The 19,651-nt window shown below is 36.2% G+C and overlaps 1 protein-coding gene across 3 annotated transcripts in view; it reads left to right on the top strand.

Moving 5' to 3' along the window:
* LOC137647618 (trimeric intracellular cation channel type 1B.1) overlaps positions 1-15,911 on the top strand; it is a 97,431-nt gene extending 81,520 nt beyond the window's left edge. For 2 of the 3 annotated variants that reach the window (XR_011045590.1, XR_011045589.1), the window contains exons 6-8: positions 3,952-4,072; positions 6,871-7,119; positions 14,678-15,911. Coding sequence is in view for 1 of the 3 variants with exons in the window: in XM_068380772.1 (XP_068236873.1) it covers positions 3,952-4,072; positions 6,871-7,027; positions 14,678-14,682 (283 nt within the window). In the remaining 2 variants the exon portion in view is untranslated. The remainder of the gene's footprint in view (positions 1-3,951; positions 4,073-6,870; positions 7,120-14,677) is intronic. The other variant, XM_068380772.1, reaches the window with a different exon arrangement.
* The last annotated feature ends 3,740 nt before the right edge of the window (positions 15,912-19,651 follow it).

Here is a 19,651-nt window from a genome sequence, read left to right as displayed (position 1 = left end):
CTCTAAAGGAGTTGGTCCTCTCTGCTTCCCTTAGAGTGGAAGGTAGTCAATCCCCAGCTAGTTCGGAGTGAGCTTGACAAATTTTCAGGTAACAATCAGGCAAAAAAAGATGCCCCAAGGACTTTGTGGCCATCCTCAGGGCTGGATTGTATCCCGTCAGCAAAGAAGCTTATGTTAGCTTCAGTTACTACCAATCTAAAAGCCTCCTCATCCACCATCCCTTCTCCTGCAACTCTTGTTGTCTTGCTTTTGCCTGTTAGAGCTCAGATACATCCACCTGTTAGCTCTCGAGTGTGTTCAGCTGTACCAATCATGAACAATCTTCAAGAACAGTACAGGCCCTTAAGCATGTGGTCTCTTCAACTTTTGAGTGCTCATCAGAGAATGAACAGGTTTTGCCGTGGGAAGGTGCTTTTGTAGAGGAGCAGTCGCTCAGCTCTGATCTAGTCCTTCCAGAGAGGTGAGCTCATTTGTACATATGCACCCTTCTTTAGGAACTGCCTTGGCAGACATATACAGTACTGATAAGCATTTGCACTGTTTGGTTAATGAATCATAGGCAGATATTTATCTTCCTCTCAGGAAAAACATCCTAGACCTACCAAGTGTGGGATTTCGGAAGTTAGATCGCGCCCTTCTAGACATACATATTCACCTTTGAATGCTAAGGCCCCAGATTAAGGTTAGGAGATGTCAATCTCCTAAAGGGAACACCATGAAAATGCCCACCTCCGGAGATGCTTCTTTTCTCGCATGCATTAAAAGAAGGCAGGGATGCACATCTAGGAGGAAAGATTGTATATCAACATGCTAGAATTGAAGGCAGCTCTTCTAGCTCTAAATTCCTTTTAAACAACAACTGGTAAGCTACTTGATAGCGTTGATCAACAAAAACACAACCTTAGTGGCCTACATCAACAAACAAGGCGGGACAGCCTGTCACCACTTTTGCGAGTTGGTGAAACAAGCTCACTTATAGGCTGCAGAGAAGGCAATAGTCCTGTTGGCAAGGTTCATCCCTGGTAGAAAGAATGTCATTGCTGACAAACAGTCACCTGGGGCTTGTGGTTAGGGCAGAGTGGTTTCTTCATCCTCAAGTGGCAAAAAGTCTCCTGACCTTATGGGGTTCTCCTGTAATAGATCTGTTTGCAATGAGCCTTAATAGGAAGCTCGCCAGTTCCAGATCAGACAGTAACTCTCGAGGATGCCTTCCAAGATCTGTGGGACGACCTTGACGCTTATGCTTTTCTGGTGTTCTGCCTTATCAGAAATGTCATCAACAGGGTCTTGATCACATCAAAGCTAAGAATAACGTCAGTGACATTCAAATGGCGACAAGCAGACTGATGGTATTGCCTGAGATACCCAGACAACATCCAAACTAGCCCAACCCTTTTTGCCAACTACATCCCTGTCTCTATACGGTTGGATGTTATCTAGTATCTCCTCTGAAAGAGAGGCTTTTCACAAGTCCTTGGCAGCAGTTTACCAGGCCAAGTGGGCCATCTTTTGTGGTTGGTGCCGTGGTAGTGGCACTTCTCCTATCATAGCCTCTTTACAAATGATAGCCGACTCTTTGGTCTGCTCAAGTAACGAGAAATGCAAGTCAATCTCAGCTGTGAAAGGCTATCACTCACCCTTTACCAAAGTCCATAGGCTGAGAGGCCTTGATCTCTCTTCATCATGGGAACTCATGTTACTGATGAGGAGTTTCAAGCAATCCTGCCCTCTGAGAGAGCTCAGACATCCAGATTGGGAAATCACAAAACTCTTTAGCTCTTTGAAAAGTGCCCCATATGAACCCCTGAGAAAGGCCTCTAATAGAGATTTTACCTTAAAACTGCTTTCTTACTAGCTCTTGCCTCGGCTAAATGGGTTAGCGAGCTCCACGTATTGCATTACTCAATACCTCATACCGAGGGGTGAAGAAAAGTCTCCTTTTCCTTCCTGAATTCATAGCAAAGACTCAGACCCCTGCCATTCACAACCCGATGTTTGAGTCCTTTTCTATTTCTTCACTCTTGGAAGCAAGTGAAGATGTGAATGAATTGCTTCTTTGTCCTGTCAGGGCACCGAGATACTATCTGAAACGCGCACCACACGTTAGACCACAGCTCCAAAACTTGTTTGTTGGTACAGGGAGGTTGTAAGAGGAAAGTCTCCTTAAGAACATCATCTTCTGGCTCTCAGACACAATAACAACAGCTGTGAGACATAACAACCAGAGTGCAGGAGCTTTGAGCAGATAGTGACATGGCAAAACTATCCTAAGCTCGCACTCATAAAGTCAGGGGAGTGGGAGCCACCCTATCCATCAAAATGAACCTGTTAGTAGGACAGATTTTGGAGGCAGGATTCTGGAAGGATAAGAAGACCTTCACAGCCCATTACCGAAAAGTTTGTACCCACAAGTCTTTTAACACACACTATCAGGGACTCTGGGTGTGGTTCAAAAAGTAGTTTGTGTCCTTTCCTTCTCACAGGAATAGAAGCATCATGCCTGTAACTACTGACACTGTTATAAAATATTGAACAACAGAGTTTCTATCTTTTCTAAAATCATAATCCTATTAAAGGACTCAGGTTTATATATTTAGGAACAATACAAGTTTTTAAAATTTGTGATTTTCAGCATATTATAGCAAATGAGGCAATTTCATGCACAAATACAAGTAAAATCAAAACTAATCGTGAAATTAGATTAATTTTTAAATCGGTAGAATTTATAAGGCCCAACCATCCTAGATATGCAAATTACAAAAAGCAAACAACTGGTTTACAAATCAACAATCTGCATTCACAACCTACTGTGAAAACAACCAAAGTTTGCAAGTTCTGCTTGATATTTTGCTGAACACAGTTTCTGACACTTCTTAGTCTTTTTTTTTTCTCACTTTTACTGTAGTATTATTTAAAATGTCACTTCAATCTACCTTCTTTTGACTTTTACTGTCCTGTACTTTAATTTCAGATTTCACTTCAATCAAATTTATCATCACATTAGTTACTATAGTTTCATTTGCAAGTGTTATAAAATTGACATTTAATATTAATTCTACTATGGCTTCTATGAAGAACACACATTAATTACTACGGTTTCATTTGCAAGTGCTATGAAATTGATATTTGATATTCATTCTACTATGGCTTCTATAGAGAACAATCTCATTATTTAAAGATGAAGATAAATAAGATCTTTTAAATGTATATTGTCATAGAAATACATTTTGAGAACCTTAGGCTTCACAAGCACTACAAACATCATTGCCAGAGAGGTTTTCTACTATAGTACAACTAATGCAGTCATAGAAGTAGTAATTAAGGAAGGGGCAGATACTGTTTCTGTCTCCTTCACTGCTTATAGAAAATTACTTTCAAGGCCAGCCAATCATTTATTGCGATGTCAGTGAAAACATTAATTTACTCAGGATTGTGGAGTGTCTGCATAAGCAGTATTGAGAGTGTTGAATTTGTTTAACATAATTTAATCAGGATAAAAATGAATTGAATGTGTAATGATGAAAACTATAAAATATCATTTTGAGGAGAAAGGACTATTAAAAAATATTACCTTCATCCAAATACTTAAGAATGTCAGTTTTTTTTATTCTAGTGTATGAAAAACATGTTTTTGTTTATTTATCAGCAATACTTTGAAACTTCTTGATACTGTATACAGTTCTTGAATGCTTGATTTATTTTCTGTAAGTGCAAATCTTCAAATAAGAGATGCTGTATTTACTGGTAGCAAGACACTTTGATATACAGTACAGTATCAAATGTTCACTAAAGTATTAATTTATTTGCTGATTGAAATGGGGTTATGAAACTTATAAGTCAGGTGTGTTGTGTTTATTGATTGAATTTCTTTCTTTATATTTTATTGATGATTATTTTAAGGTATGATCATGCACTTTGTGATATTTTCAATTTTTTATTTTTATTTTCCAGCCCAACCAAGGCATCAATTGCTGCTGGCTTAATTTTCGTTCTCGACAAGAAAACCGATCTCATTTCAGCGCCCCATGCCCTGGTCTACTTCGGCATTTGTATATTCTTTGTGTATTTCAAGGTATGTGAATTATACATGTTTTTCAACTTTTTTTTAGCACATTTCGTTGAAATAGAATGATTACTTTTTATTTCATTTTAGCCATGTGATATTATTGGTGCTGTTCTCACTATGAATTCTATGGCCAGTTTTATCTGGGGCATCAAGGACCATGACTATGAAAATTCACTTATTAGTGAAGATTACAAAAGGACCTCAATGTGCAAACATTTGAATTACTAACATTCGACTTACAATCATTCGGAAATACAAACGAAATTCCAACTGAAAATAACAAAGATAAGATAAAGAAATACTGTAAGAAAACCATATTTTATAATTCAATACAGTAAGCAAAGCAGCATTTGTAAAATCCTGATATCTATTTGATAGGAAACCTGACTATTTTTTGACTTTTGTAGCTGGAAATCATAGGCATGGAATTCAGGTTAGGCATACCTTAGGCCAAAATTTAACAAAATTGGATTTACAAACGATTTGACTTAACAAACAGCTTGTTGGAACCGATTAAGTTTGTAAGTTGAGGACCTTCTGTATAAGCTTTGCCTCTAATTAGTGTTATGTTAATCAAGGAAGATTTTTGTAGTGTAGCACTCTCCCTTTTATCTATGAAGACTTCATACCTAACAAACTTGAAGATGGGACAGACCACTCATTACTTCTCTTATTTACACATTATTATTTTCAGTGTATCACTTTTTCTCTTAATTCAAGCCCAGTATTGTTTAGCAAGGTTTATTTGTTTGATTTTGGTTGTTATTGTGGCAGATTGATGTGCAATTGAATTTCACTAAGTTTGAATTTATTCATGCATAATTTTGTAAAATAAATATGCAAAACAAGGCTTTTGCAAGGTACTTTTATTTTTGAAATATTTAAAGGTAAATATTGTAGACAACCTTAAGAATTTTAATGTTACTTTTCATATAGGCTTGTCTGTACTTTTTTTTTTAAGTATGGATACAGTTCACTATCTTTTTACTATTAGAGAAAAGTGGATTGTAACCTTATTCTTTCTCAGGCATAAATTCGAAATAACTTCCTAATGAATTAATTGTTCAAGGAAAATTGCTTTGAATTTCTGTTTAAAAATTTTCTATAAAATTTATGCAACTATTTAAAATTATTGTATTTGAAACCAATAAAATGACATCTTGAAATTCACCCAAGAATCCTGTAGTTCCCCACAGTGAAGAATACTTGGTCCGTGTTCAATTTGTGTTAGGTGGAATTAGTTTTTAGGATGATTTAAGGTTTTTGAATGCCCCTGATGTATGGGTAATTTTTATATAGTGCATAAATTTTGTTTAACTTGCAAATAGTACATCTAAAAAGCTGTTTGTAGTAGTAGATTGGATTATTTTTTATTACATTAGGCCTTGTGCTTTTTTAATCTGCTTTAGTACTGTAGTATGTTTCTAAAGTGTGTGATTTTATTTTCCACACTTCAAATAAAGTATTTTTTGATGTAATTAATGTGGCTGAACATTGGAATAACAGAGATATTACTGTCTAACGGATCCGTTACAGAATGGACATTTCACTAATTGGATGTTTCACTGCACAAGCCATTAATCAACTGGATATATGGCCTTATTAGTTATCGTATATCATTTTTTATTTTCTCTCTAATCTTTTCTACTTGTCCATTTCAGTCTTTTTTTTTATCTTTCATCCTTGTGGCTGCTTGAATAAACAAGCTGTATTCATAAATACTAAAAGGACAGCATCATTTGAGGATAAAAAGATCCGTATAATAAATGTGTTACTAAAAGATGAGAGATGTTATAGCATACATAGTTGCTTTACTGAAATTTGCAATATAGAATTAATGTTCTCATATCTCAAGATTGTGGGTAAGTTTAAAAAAATAATTCTTGGATGCTCGCCAAATTTCTCACTGATTGACTTCTCTTTCATGTTCGATATCAAGTACTGCATTACTTCAGTTTTTCAGTTCCCCCGTCTTATTTTACCGTTTTCTACCACAGTCCAACTATTCTTTTTATCGGTTACATTTTTATACTGTTTTTAAGCATATGTCCGACTTAAGGCAAAAATTATTGATTACTTGTTTCTCTTTCTAGAACTCTATCTTTTTAACTGACTACTTATTGTACTTATCAATTTTTCTGCTTATCAATGATGTAGGTGTAATCTTTATGCAAATGCATTCCACCTCCTGTCATCGGTGTGCATTAATGTACATAATTTTGAAATGTATAAAGATTTTTAAGCAACTGCATCAAAGTCTAGGCAATGTGGCTTGTATTGATTGGACCTAAGCTGTGATGGGGAATTCAAACAAGAAACAAGAGTTGGTAGAAATTTAATTGTGGAAATTATTGTTAAGTAATATTTTCCAAATAATAACAACGGTTTGCAAACAAATTGGTAATTTCTCCATTTATTTATGGCCCAGTTTCCTCTCAGTTGAATATTGGTTTGTGAGATTTCTGTTCTGTGAAATATCTGCTTGGCAAAGTGTCTGTTAACCAAATGTTTATTAGCCACCAGCCATCGAACCATAATCAGAATGTATGATTTGGAAACTCTACCTATTCATAAGGCAGTTAACAAAATCCCATTGGGTTGCAGTTCTACTTTGAAAATTGTCTGCAGTGTATTGTTTAAGGCACAAAGTAGTTAGTCCTTAGATAAAACTAACAAATGTCAAAAAGTGGAGTTTCAGATGTGGTCTGTAATAATAACAATGCTACTACTTATAAAAACGAGTTACAGTAAATAATCTGATGCTCCCACATTCAGTTTTATAAATTATTCATTGTTCCGAACAGCTCTCATCTCTGCTCCTTGGTATCCACGATCCCTTTGTGCCTTTTGAGAACCTCTTCTGCGCCATCTTCCTCGGTGGCATTTGGGACTCTCTGGCTCAGACTTTGGCTGGCAGGAAGGCTGCTGCTGCTGAAAAGGGTGGTGATGCCGTCAAAAATGGTAATGGAAAGAATAAAAAGGAATGATGAAAAGAAGTTTTCGTGTGTGATTGTTTGTCCACTAACACAAGGGCATGGTGTGACAAACATATTGTAAGTATTTGTTGTTTTCAACTAAACTTATGGGTACTTGCAGGATAGTAATATTTATCTTGCCATACAGGAAAGGATTGGTGTGAACTACTTTTCTACTAAATTCTGGTGTTTGAAAAAGTCTATGAAAACCCAGAGAAAAGTCTAAAAAGCTATTTTACCCAATTTTTTTATTAGAATGTTCTTATTATAACATCTATATCCAGATATACAGATGAATCGCACCTTTCTGTAGAGCCTTTGCATACCAGTTATAATAGCATCAGTGTCTCTTGAGAGCTCTTTTGAATTCTATATTTGTAATACAGTAAATAGAGAAGTTTTATTCGTCGTTATAGGGAGACGCTTAGTCTCCATGAAACCCTTTTTGAATACTAACCCTTTTTGAATAATTTGTTTTTATGTTTAAGTCTAATTGAAATGCTTATCAAATGGCCAAGAATTTATAGCAATGAGAAAAAATTAGGATGAAAGGCTATTTTCTGTGAATGGTATGTAAATTTCTATTTCTTTTTTTATAACTACGTGGAATATGGTTTTTGAATTTCACTTTTGTTTTTATTGTAGTTTGATTTTCTACTGAGGTTGGCGAATATTTATTCTTGTATGGTCTGATTTTTATTGCTAGACTGCGTTTTGCTTGAATATCTTATAAGGCATTGATTTATGAGTGAATTATATTTTGGAGGGCTTTGAAAAGATTATTTTCAATTTAGTACTATATATACTTTTTACAAGATATTTTAGCAAAAAACCCTTTTTTGTTTAAGTTTATACAATTTTCAGTAATAACAACACCTGATAAATTATAGGGTAATTTTTTACATTTTGAAATATTTTTGAAATTAGTCTTTCAAATTTAAATTCTTTGCATTTCTTTTGTAATTTGAAAAACAAAGTACAGTGTTTTTTTTTTTTTTTTTTTTTTTTTTTGGTTACATCCAGACACTGAAGTGTGTGCTGTTCCATTTAATTATAAAATTTTATAAAAACATAAAAAAACATTTTTTTTTTTATTTTCTCACTAAGTTAAATTTCAAGGAACTTATATTTTCATTTTAGAAAATGCAATTTATGTTGTGCCATTACAGAATTTCAATCTTAAATTAGTTCCAAGAAAGTGACTGGTAAGCTCCTGCATTTTAGGTTGATTTTTGTGGTTTGTGAGTTAGGAGTGATAGTAATATGTGATGTTACTGAGAGTTATTAACTGTCTTTAGAGTTGTAAATTGTGTTTACTAAGTGATATCTCGGAGGATGAACATAATTCGTTCCAAAACAGTGTTCAAACACCGAATTGTTCAAACACCAAATCAATTTTCCCCATAAGAATGAATGTTAATAGCATTAAATGGTTTCTTAACCAACGGTTATGGGCCATTTTTACATAGTTCATATTATTAAAATATGGTAAAGTACATAAAAGAATACTAGAAGTAAGAAAAACTTATAATTACTGTAATAGAATGGAAACAAATATGGAATAAATTAACATGAACTTTACTCTTCCAGTAGAAAGAAAGTGGTTGGTTTAAGTAGGTGGTAAGGAATGGAGGAGTAGGTGCTTTTGTTGCTTGGAAGTTGAGTTCCCCTCCATGAAAATGTTGGATAACCCCTTCTAGGGTCCCTTTTTTTTCCCAGCACTAACTGTGATCACTTGAGGACCTTTTTTTTTTTTTTTATAAAAACCAATCAAGAAAGGATTTATTTTGCCTCCAATTTAAGATGCTACTGAAATAACTTGATGTATAATAATTATAAAATTTATCTGCTCTGTTGTCTACGGCCTTATCTGGTTGATACTTTCCACCAAGTTGTGGAACTCGCCCCATTTTTCCAATCATTACCTGTATCACTTAATTATGTGCTGAATCCCTTCCTTCCTCCTCCTCTGAATAAATATCCTCTTTTGCTATTGGTTATGGATAAAAACAAAATCACTGAATTATGATCAATTAATGAAAAAGTTAATGAGATGATGTTTTGTAGGCCTAAACATGGCTCAGTTCCCTTTGTCTTAACCCCTACAATTTCTTTCAAGTTGTGCAACCTCCAATTTTTTTTTCAATCTCTGGGGCAAAAAGTGTTAAAAAATTTTGTTCGATTACTGAATTGGTCTGAGGCGTTCAATCTCCGAGGTATTACTGTACAATACTAATATTTATGCTCATTGTGTGGACTTTTGAGTTTGTATGCTTTTGTGATTACTTGTGGGAGTTATTAACAGAACAAATTAAATATTTTTAATCTTTTGGGTTAGGATTTGAATTTAATGAATTGTTTTTACTCTTAGGTAAATTTGAGAGTTAAAGTGCTGTGTGGTCTCCAAGGACTTTCATGTGAAAGGCTAGAACAGGGAATTCAGTATGACATAAATGCCAAAGAAATGTTCCCTGCTGTAGGACTATTGTATTAAGATGCAAAGCATGAACTCAGTGTGTATAAGAGAGACCTTTGAGTTTAGGCACTATTAAACTTGAGTTTAGGCACTATTGAACTCGACACAACCCCTCCAATGCTAAAAACCTTCTGTTATGGGTGATGTCATTACTAAAACCAACACTACAGCTGGGGACAATTCTACTTGCACATCAACCTGCAATCTCGACGCCATTTAATATTCAGTCGTTGGAGAATCAACATATGGCCTCAATATTACCCCAAGAGTGTTCACAATACTAGTAAAGGTAGCGGTCTCACTTTTGCAGCTGCAGTAAGTTCTGGTCATAGCTTATATTAGGAGACTGACTGATTTGGGCAGAGACAGAAAAATTATGTCCCAAATATATAAATCTAGTCCTGCAGGTTCTTCATGATGTAGGTTTTATGATCAACTGAAATTAAGACTAATTCCAAGGATGAAATTTCAGTGGCCAGGTCTTCAATGGAATATGGTGAAAGTTGCCATGAGCCTAAAATAATCATCTCGACAAATATTTATAGGCAAAGTTAGATCCTTTCTTTCAAATCACTTCACCAGACGGCATCTAGAGAAGATTTTGGGCCTTCTTCAGTTTCCCTCAATAGTTGACCCAGTGTTAAAGACCAGCCTGAAAGATCTCAACTGGGTGTCAAGAAGAGCGGCATGGAAGGGGTTTCGAGACCTCTTGGCTCAGTTGCACAGTCATGGCAAAAGAATTTTCTAGCCATTTAGGCCATCAAATGAATTTTCCATGTCGGTCCCATTGATCTCCCCCAATTTTCATAAACCTTTATACAAACGCATCCCGGTCAAGTGAGTTAGGCCATTCAGAGGAAACCCACATGTTCAAGAAATGGTCTCCTCAGTTTTCAGCATTTCACATAAATGTGTTGGAACTGATGGCTGGCTTCCTGACCTTGAAGATACTCAGTCTAAGAAGGAGCTCCTGTATAAAGTTTTTTATAGGCAAGCAAGTTGCCTTAGAAGCGGTGGGTGGGAATGGATATCTCAAGGCAGTGGGGAATGCCATATTTGGGCTGACGGCCCTGCATATGGAATGGCCCCTGGATTAGAGCCCTTAAAAGGGGATTTTAGATTTATTTTTAATCTTCATATAGAAATGTTTGCAATAAGAGAATCACAAGCTTCCATTATAAATTTACCAGGGAGTAGGTTGGCCAGGCCTCCAGCCACCCGTTGAGATACTACGGCTAGGGAGTTAAGGGGTCCTTTGACTGTCCAGACAGTTACTACATTGAATCCTTCTCTCTGGTTACGGTTCATTTTCCCTTTGCCTACACATACACCGCATAGTCTCTCCTATTCTTTACAGATTTTCCTGTCCTCATACACCTGACAACACTGAGATTACCAAACAATTTTTCTTCATCCAAGGGGTTAACTCCTGCACTTTGCTGTACTTTGTTCAGTGGCTACTTTCCTCTTGGTAAGGGTAGAAGAGACTTCAGCTATGGTAAGAAGCTCTTCTAGGAGAAGGACACTCCAGAATCAAGCCGTTGTTCTCTGGTTTTGGGTAGTGCCATAGTCTCTGTACCATGGTCTTCCACTGTCTTGGGTTAGAGTTCTCTTGCTTGAGGGTACACTCAGGCACACACTTCCACCTAATTTCTTTTCCTCTTGTTTTGTTAAAATTTTCTAGTTTATATAGGAAGTATTTGTTTAGGTACTGTTGCTGTAATTAAAATATTTTATTTTTCCTTGTTTCCTTTCCTCACCAGGCCATTTTCCCTGTTGGAGCCCTTGGGCTTATAGCATCCTGCTTTTCCAAATAGGATTGTAGCTTAGCAAGTAATAATATAATAATAATAATAATAATGATAATAATAATAATAATGATAATAGTATACGTAGCCTCGAACATGTATTATCAGGCAATGGTTAGAGATGCTCTAAATCTGGATTGGAATAGGTGGTCATCAGACGAATTTGATTTCAAAGGCTTTAAATATACTTCAGTACTTTTCAGGAAGAGCTGTGCTGATAGCTCCATTGTGTAGAAGCAGCTGGTTGTATCCACTGCTTTAGCATCTGATACCAAGATTACAGGCCTTTGGTCTGCATAGCTGTATCAGAAATTAAGAAGTCGGATTATCTTCTCTTCCTCTTTTCTGATCCAGAACCTCTAGTTTGGATATTCTCTTCTGTATTCATGAGACAGACTTCCCAGCTTAAAACTTGACAACCCTGGACTTTTTTGCTTCCTTTTTGGTCCATGTCTTTGAGGATAGGAAGCTCCAGGCATCAACTGTCTTTGTCATATAAATAGACATTGACAGTACCACTCAAGTATGCATTTGGCTTGGACTTAGTCTTGGCCGTTTTAGAAGATCACCCACCCTTTAGCTTTGCATAGATCAGTTCTACCAAGACCTGCTATATCTTGGTCTCTGGATAGGGTATTTGAGTTTTTGACAAGTTGAACAATTCCTCAATTTCTTAAAGAACTATTGCAAAAAGCCATATTTTTAATAGCTTTAGCCTCGATACCATAAGTCTGGGTTGTGTTTTATTCCGGACTCTGGGCCTCCTATTATTAGGCAAAAACAAAAAGCCTCTTCAGAGATGGGGTCTGCCTCACATTTTGTCTTTAGAGTCGGGATATTGTAACCTGAGTCTGGTGTCCACCCTACAACTATACTTATAGAGATTCACACCCTCTGAAGGTAATTTCAAAGTAAGACCAACCAGCTCCTTTAAATGGGCTATCTGTATTCTTATGACATCTCTATTCCTAAAGCCCCCAATGTGAGAAAAATGGCATCTTTACTAGCATTTACAAGCAGTACAACATTTATGTGTGGTACTTGGCTCGGTCGGAACCCTTACAGGGGAACTTGGAGAGACCACTTCAATTAGGTCCTTCACCAGAAATATAATGACAGTCATCCAGCATTCTTCTGGAGTCATCCCTTATGAGGTGAGTGTCAGACTTTTTAGTTTTCCTTCTCACCTAGAGAAACATAGTTATGTTTTAATGCTTGGTGGTAGATGGTTGTCCTCGAGGGTGCAAGAGTCGTCGGTTAATGTTCTGGTACTGGTCCTTGGCGACCACACTGCACATTAACCCAAAAGATGTTTTTGTGGTTTCCTGGACCTTCCCTCCTCCCTCGCCTCACGCATCACACATGAAAGCAGGACAAGGGATTCTCACTTGGAAATAATAGATGGCGACTGGCTTAAGTTGATGCGCAGGTAGAATTGTCCCAAGTTGTAGCATTGGTGCTTCTATTTTTGCAGTGATGAAGTAGTAATGTCATCACTCATAATAGACGGTTATTAGCATCAGATGGGCTTTTCAAGTTCAATAGAGTCGAAACTCAAAGGTCTTATAAACATAAGTCTATTCTTTGCACACAGGCCGTAGAGCAGGGGGGACGATATTTCTTTGGTATTTATCTTATATTGGATTCACTGTTCTAGCTTTTCTCTATAAATTTCTTGGACACCACAGAACACCTCCAAAAAAATAGGTTTTTCAATTAGCAAAACCCCTCTTGTGAGTCGATGGAGAAATTTTGTTTTAAAAGTTTTGTTACTCTATAAAACATTTTATGAAATAAGGTTGAAAGTGAATGGGATGAGACCTTCAGTTTTTTTACTATTGATTGAAAGGTACACTAATACCACCACTTGAAAAAAGAAAAATTGAAAAGTAAATCGTTGGGTTACAATGGTTTCGTCTTAAAATATTTTGTGGGTACAGAGCAGCTCTCATAAGGGAATTGTATTTTATGTTTAGCTTCATTTTAACATTCTGTATTTTGTGTCCTATCCAAGGCTATTTAGTCTTTATCAAACTTTTAGTTTGTATGGTCGATATTGGCTTTGTTATTAATTGAATGAAGCAAGAATATGAGTAGAGGTGGGACACTGCATCGGTTTATGGATAAATTGGAGATAGATCCATGCGCCTTCAACTTATTTGTATTATTATTTGGAATTATCCCCTTATACTAAGTGTAGATTGTTGCCTCTCGGGCATATTCGTTGAGGAGTGGGAAGGCAAAGTCTTCATTATCATCATTCTTGTCAACACCAATGACAATGATGGAGAGATTGTTTAGCACTTTGTGCTCCTCATTGAGTTCGCCATTTGCTGAAGCTTCTGGTTATATTCCTCTGGCCTGATCCTGGGAAATATGCTTCAGGAGGAGGGAGAACTCGAATCTACAATGGAGAGCTTTTTCAAGGTTCTTAACGACAAATAACCTGAGGAAAGCTTGGTCTTCCTTGGGCCTTTCAGGTAGGCCCTTGATGTCCTTTAGAGGGTACCTAAGGCTACTTTGCCCTTGATGTCTCTGGTGTCAGCAAATTCATTGGTGACACTAGTGATTCAGTGGTGATCCCAGCACAAGTGACCTCAGTGGTGATCTCCAGAATGTGCTTGAAGCCAAAGAAGCAGCTAAAAAGGCTTTTGCAAGTGGAGAGGTAAATGCTCAAGCCAGAAGGGAGTAAGAAGGGTCTGGAGTTGGTAAACCTGCATGTGTTGTCCCAGTGCCAGTTCCTTAAGATTAGCTTTTGTACCATTCCCCTATGCCCATAATCCCTGCTCCTGTGCTCATCATCCTTGCCCTGTGCCTATCACTCATACTCCTATGATAGAGTTACAATGCGTACTAAGAACGTAACCGTTGTAATCTTATGACCTATTGTAAAGTTTTTTTTTTTTTTTTTTTTTAAGTTTTATTGAAATTTTTCTCTGGTTTTGGTGGCAGATATCTTAATCTTACAATGAATATAGATAAGTACTTAAAGGAATTATGCCTTTTGTTTATGGGACAACAAAATTTCAGATTAAATCATTTGGCATCTGGTATGAATAGGGAGACTTATATTAGTCTGTGCAGCTGATAGGGAAGTACCTGTTTGGTTTAGATAAACTTATGGACATGTCATTGGTATACAATAAGTCCAGCATAGAGAACAAAGCAATATAAACATCAGGTTAGTATAGAAATAATATTTTTTTATTGAAATTTTTTATTTAGAGGGAGATTGTTCTTTTCAGTAATACAATTGCAATTTATTTAGATATTGAGAGAACTTTTAAAAATAGAAGTTCAAATGAAGTCTACTTTCTGCATTTTGTAATATACTGTATTTAATTTTTTGCAGGTTAGGTTTTTGAGACTGTTGGCTAACTCACAAGACCCCCACCTTGTGGAATTCTCATCATTGAAATTCAGCACTATCATTTTTGTCAATGATTTGGGTTGTATTGCATTGTTTAATGGTTGTTGATGGAGGTTGCTGAATATAACTTCAAGAATTTTATACTAATTGCATATTTCTTTTAAGGAAAAATGAAATTATTTGTTTTCAAAATATAAATCTTATAAAAGAAATGTTACTTTGTATGGTACATGGTACTATATAGTTTATTTGAAGTAAAGTTATATAATTTTTATTGTTTTAATGTTTAAGATGAAGGAGCATGAAGGTTGAAACTTTATTCACGATGTTTAACATAAATATTTTATTGTTGGAAAACCGATTGTTAATTTCCAAATGATTTTGCCATATTTCGGGAACTGAAATGTACAAAATGTCACTAAGTCACAACTTTAAATTTGACTCAAATAGATTGCCATCTTTGGGTGCATATCTTCAATGAAAGTAGAGCAAGATACCGAACATATTTTGTAACTGTTGTTTTCTTGAAAAAAAAGATATGTGCAAATCTTATGCAGAAGCTCGTAATTTATGCGTCCTGTTTGGAAGTACAGTATGGTCCACTGGTACTGCGTACGTCTACCCCAATCTTTTTCCATTGTCTACATGGCAGAAGTCTTCCTTTTAAAGATTTGTAATGTACCGTAGTTATTACACTTTTTTAAGTGTTTTTAGTCACCACTCTAACTCCCATAGTACTACTAGTCACACATAATGTAGATTAAAATCTGGATCCATTTTTCGTTGCTGTGGGGCATTGCAGTGATCTCGTTGTTGGCAATGCCTCTCACCTACGAAGAGGTTTTGTCCACAGAGTTGTCCATTCTTGATTAATCCTTAAGTTTTGGGTGAGCGCTGAATGCTTAGATTGTTTACTTAGGAGATTCTTTCATCGTCTTCTATTTACAATACTGCCTTGGTTACTTTCTATCAAAGAAAAGCTAGATATATTATTTTCCCATGAAATAAGTGCAATATTTTATATACAGTATTATGAGGCTCCACTGATCTAGAAGAGTCAGAACTCATCTGTTGTAAGCTATATAAAGATATACAATATAAAAGACACTTCTCACAGCACACTTAAAACAAAAATCTCCATGATATAATTTTATGGGAAATTTTAAAATGAACTTGTTAAAATTTTGGAGAAAAATAAAAAAAGAATATGACACAACCAATTGTTTTACATTCCTTAGTGTGTATGAATGTGTGTGTATTTTGCAGGGTGCTTTTATGGCCTAGTAATTTTAGTACTGGAAGCAATTTCTGTACCATATTCTGAGGTTGACACTTAACTGTGTCCATTTTGAAAAATGTTTCCCTGTAGTGAATGGTTCCCACATTAAGTGCATCCTTTATCTAAACTGGTTTAAAATTAGAACACAAATCCAAGGAGTATTTTAGGATGTTATGTATTAGAATTAGTTACAGCACGGAACTGCTTCATAGCTAGTAATGTGTCATCAGCAATTGAAGTGAAACTATATGCTGGTAAATGAAATACTTTGAGACCTTCAGTTGATGACTAACATGTTTTTAAAGCAGTTGCCTATTTAGGAGAGATATTCAGCCTATTATTAGATAGAGATTGTAATTGGTATTGGAATAGTTGTTGCCTGTTAAAAATACAAAGTACTATATATGGAGATATGTTAGTATAATGTACAGATCTGTATTATCCTCCTATGTGTATGTATAGACTGCAGAACAGAAGGTTCTGAATGTTGGATGAAAATTCTATTTTTGATACACACTAGACATTATAGGAGTGATTGAGGTTGAAAAGTATCTTTAATTACAAACAGTGCTTTACATAAGCCTGGTTGGAAGACTTATTTCTGGTCTTCACGACAAAGAATTATACATTTCCACCTTACACCTATATTTTAGATGGTAGTAGTTAGTGGGCACTCATTGTGGAAGATTACTGTCGGTTAGACACTGGAGGTTCATTAATTCCAATTTATAATTAGGAGACAATGTTAAACCTCCAGAGCCTGTGATTGAGCTATTTATGGCCCTTTTAAAGATATTCGAGTTCTTAACATTATTTAGGTAATATTCAATAAAAGTGTTTCAATGTAAAATGTCTGAATGATAATGATTAATGTATAGATTTCTGTGTTTAATGATTATTGTTTTTAAAAATTTATTCTTGACTACTGTAAATATCTGCATAAAGAAATTTGATCCATTTTTTTATGGTATTCAGAGAGGATTAGAATAGTATATGAAATTATCATATGCTGACAATGATTTTATTTTAAATGAATAATTGTTTAGTCTTGGTATTTTAATGGTTTTGTTAAATAGCTTGAACTTAAAGGATTAAGTTTGTACTGAAATAAACACGTTTATTGGCCATTACATTATGGACCCTCCTAGTTTCTTCCAAGATAAGAGTCTGTCCATTAGGCAAATAGTGGTGTCATGGCACCTCATTACTTGAGTCTTCACAACCTCCCTTAGGCCCCTACCTACAAACATCTTATCCTTCTACTTTACTTCAGTGCCTGTCTCCTTCCTTCCATGTTGTGGCTCAACCTCTCTCAAGTTTTATTTCATAGTGTAATTGTGGGGTTTTGCCCCCAGTTGGGGATCATTGCCTTCTAGGAGGATTAATACTACTGGAGATGCCCTGACTCAGAATTCTTTCCTGAACCCGTGAGGGCAGGGTTTGGCCAGATTCACCCCTTCAAACTGTCAAATCTCAATCCCAAGTTAATCCTCCGACAGCGTACTGGTACTTAGTCTGTTTTACTCAGACCTTTACTTTTAGCTGATAACTATTTACTTGTGCTATTTTATTACCGATGGTCCCTTCCTGTAATACTTTATTAAAAAAAAAAAATAATGTTAAACTTGTTGCTCAACTTATTGGTGAATCAGTTACAAACTCCTTGGAATAATGAACTACAGTAAAGTCGTTGACCTTTATAGCCGTCTTTGGATGACATTGAACACAGCTTGTGATAATCTCACAACTGTTGTTACTGACTTTGCCAAAAGGCAGGCAACTTATTTTTTTCGTACAACCAAGAGCAGCACAGGAAGCAGCCATCGCTAATGAAAGCATAATAAGGGTTACCGTCTCTAAACAAAGGTCTGAATAGAACTGACTACAAATTCCAATACTGTGACAGAGATTAACTTGACGGATCATGAACTGACAGCTCGAAGGGTAAAAACCTGGCTTCCCTTAATCCGGGTCAGGGCATCTCCAGTCATTTTTCCTCCAAGATTGCCTTCCTAGCTGCAGCGCTGGAACATTTGTTACAGATTTCCATAAATAAGTCACAAGATGATGTTCTTAGTAGTGTAGTCTGTTCCCCAGATAAGCACTTTTAATTTAGAACTTTCTAGAAATATAACCTGTTTACAATGAATAGGAAGTCTTTGGGGAAATGGTAAATCAGAATGAAAATTAATTAGCTTTTGAAATTGTTTTATCAAGGAAGAATTCTTGATACATAGTAGGCTAACTCATTAAATTTAGCAAGATCAGGTTGACTGAAAACAATGGAAAATACAGGGATTGAGGGTTGAGATTGATGATTAATTCGAGTATATTGTCCCTAGGAACTTTTCAACTTAAGAACTAAGTCTCAGGATAGATATGAAGTTCCTATTACCATACAATAGGAAGAACATATCTTTTCTGAAAGCATCAAAGGAATGAATAAACACAAATAGTGTCTAGTGGGATCCTGCCTGGTATGCAAAGACATCAACCCCAACAACAGTTCGAGGAGACTATGCCCCATGACATCTCGCCACAACCATGGCGGATGTTAGCCTCGGGCTTGGGCCAAATAGTGGAGAAAACATATCACATAGTTGCAGACTACTACACCAAGCACCCACTTGTAATCCAAATACTTGTAGGAGCTGTAGCCGTCCATTTCAAATCTATGTGCACACTACTTGAGTGCCTCCAAATTATAGTCTCTGCCAATGGCCCCATTTACATAGGACCTGCAATGTGAGAATTTACCACTATATAGGGCTTCTAGAACATAACTTCAAGGACTCTATACCCAAAGTCAAATAGGCCAGCACAATGCACCATAAGACATGGTCAAACTAACCATGAAAAAATCTGTGGAATCAGGAGCCGATCACTGCATGTCGCTACTCCTTCTACATGCAATACGAGTGGATAGAAAAACTGCTATTTCTGTCAAACTCCATTTTGACCAATCTATCATGATCATCATTCCAACCATGTATGAGCCACAGACCAAGGAGTTTGAAACTTGAAGCCAGCTAATGCAGCACCTCAAAACCACTACCAGTAACATGTCCACTCTTTACCTAGACCAGCCAATCCATATACTGGACCAGAGCTCTCAAATGTGAATACATGAGTTGGTCATTATAAAGACCACCAAACCAGAGTCATACATAGTGAAGACCGTCAAAGGCAGTGAGCTTCGACGAAACCAATTGCGCATTCTCAGAATACCACTATCCTCATCCCATTGGCGGTGTAAATGGACCCATCCTGATCTATCGTTAAGGGCAACCTATGCCATGCCAGAATCTGGGACAACAAAACCAGGAGTTATGTTAAATGACAAGTGCAAGTTCTCCAAGGAGGCAAATTAAATTTCTAGGAGACATTATCTCTAAAGAGGAATTACAGGCTGCCGCAGGAAAGATAAGGGCTATTGAAGAATTTCCAGGAATTACTAACATTACCAAATTGCAACCCTTAAACATTATGGTAAACCAACTAGCCAAGATCATATAGGATCTCACCATTATCACTGAGCCTCTAAAACAACTTCTAAAGAAGAGTCGACTCTGGTTCTGGGACCAACTCAAGAACCAGTCTCGAGGCATGCCAACAATCCAAACAAGAGGAGCACAATTGCCACCGATGCCTGCCATGAAGGACTTAGAGCCATTCTT

This window comes from Palaemon carinicauda, chromosome 1 (genome assembly GCF_036898095.1).
Source record: "Palaemon carinicauda isolate YSFRI2023 chromosome 1, ASM3689809v2, whole genome shotgun sequence".
NCBI lineage: Eukaryota > Metazoa > Arthropoda > Malacostraca > Decapoda > Palaemonidae > Palaemon > Palaemon carinicauda.
Note: the sequence above shows the minus strand (reverse complement) of the source record. Positions and strands in the feature narration are given on the sequence as shown.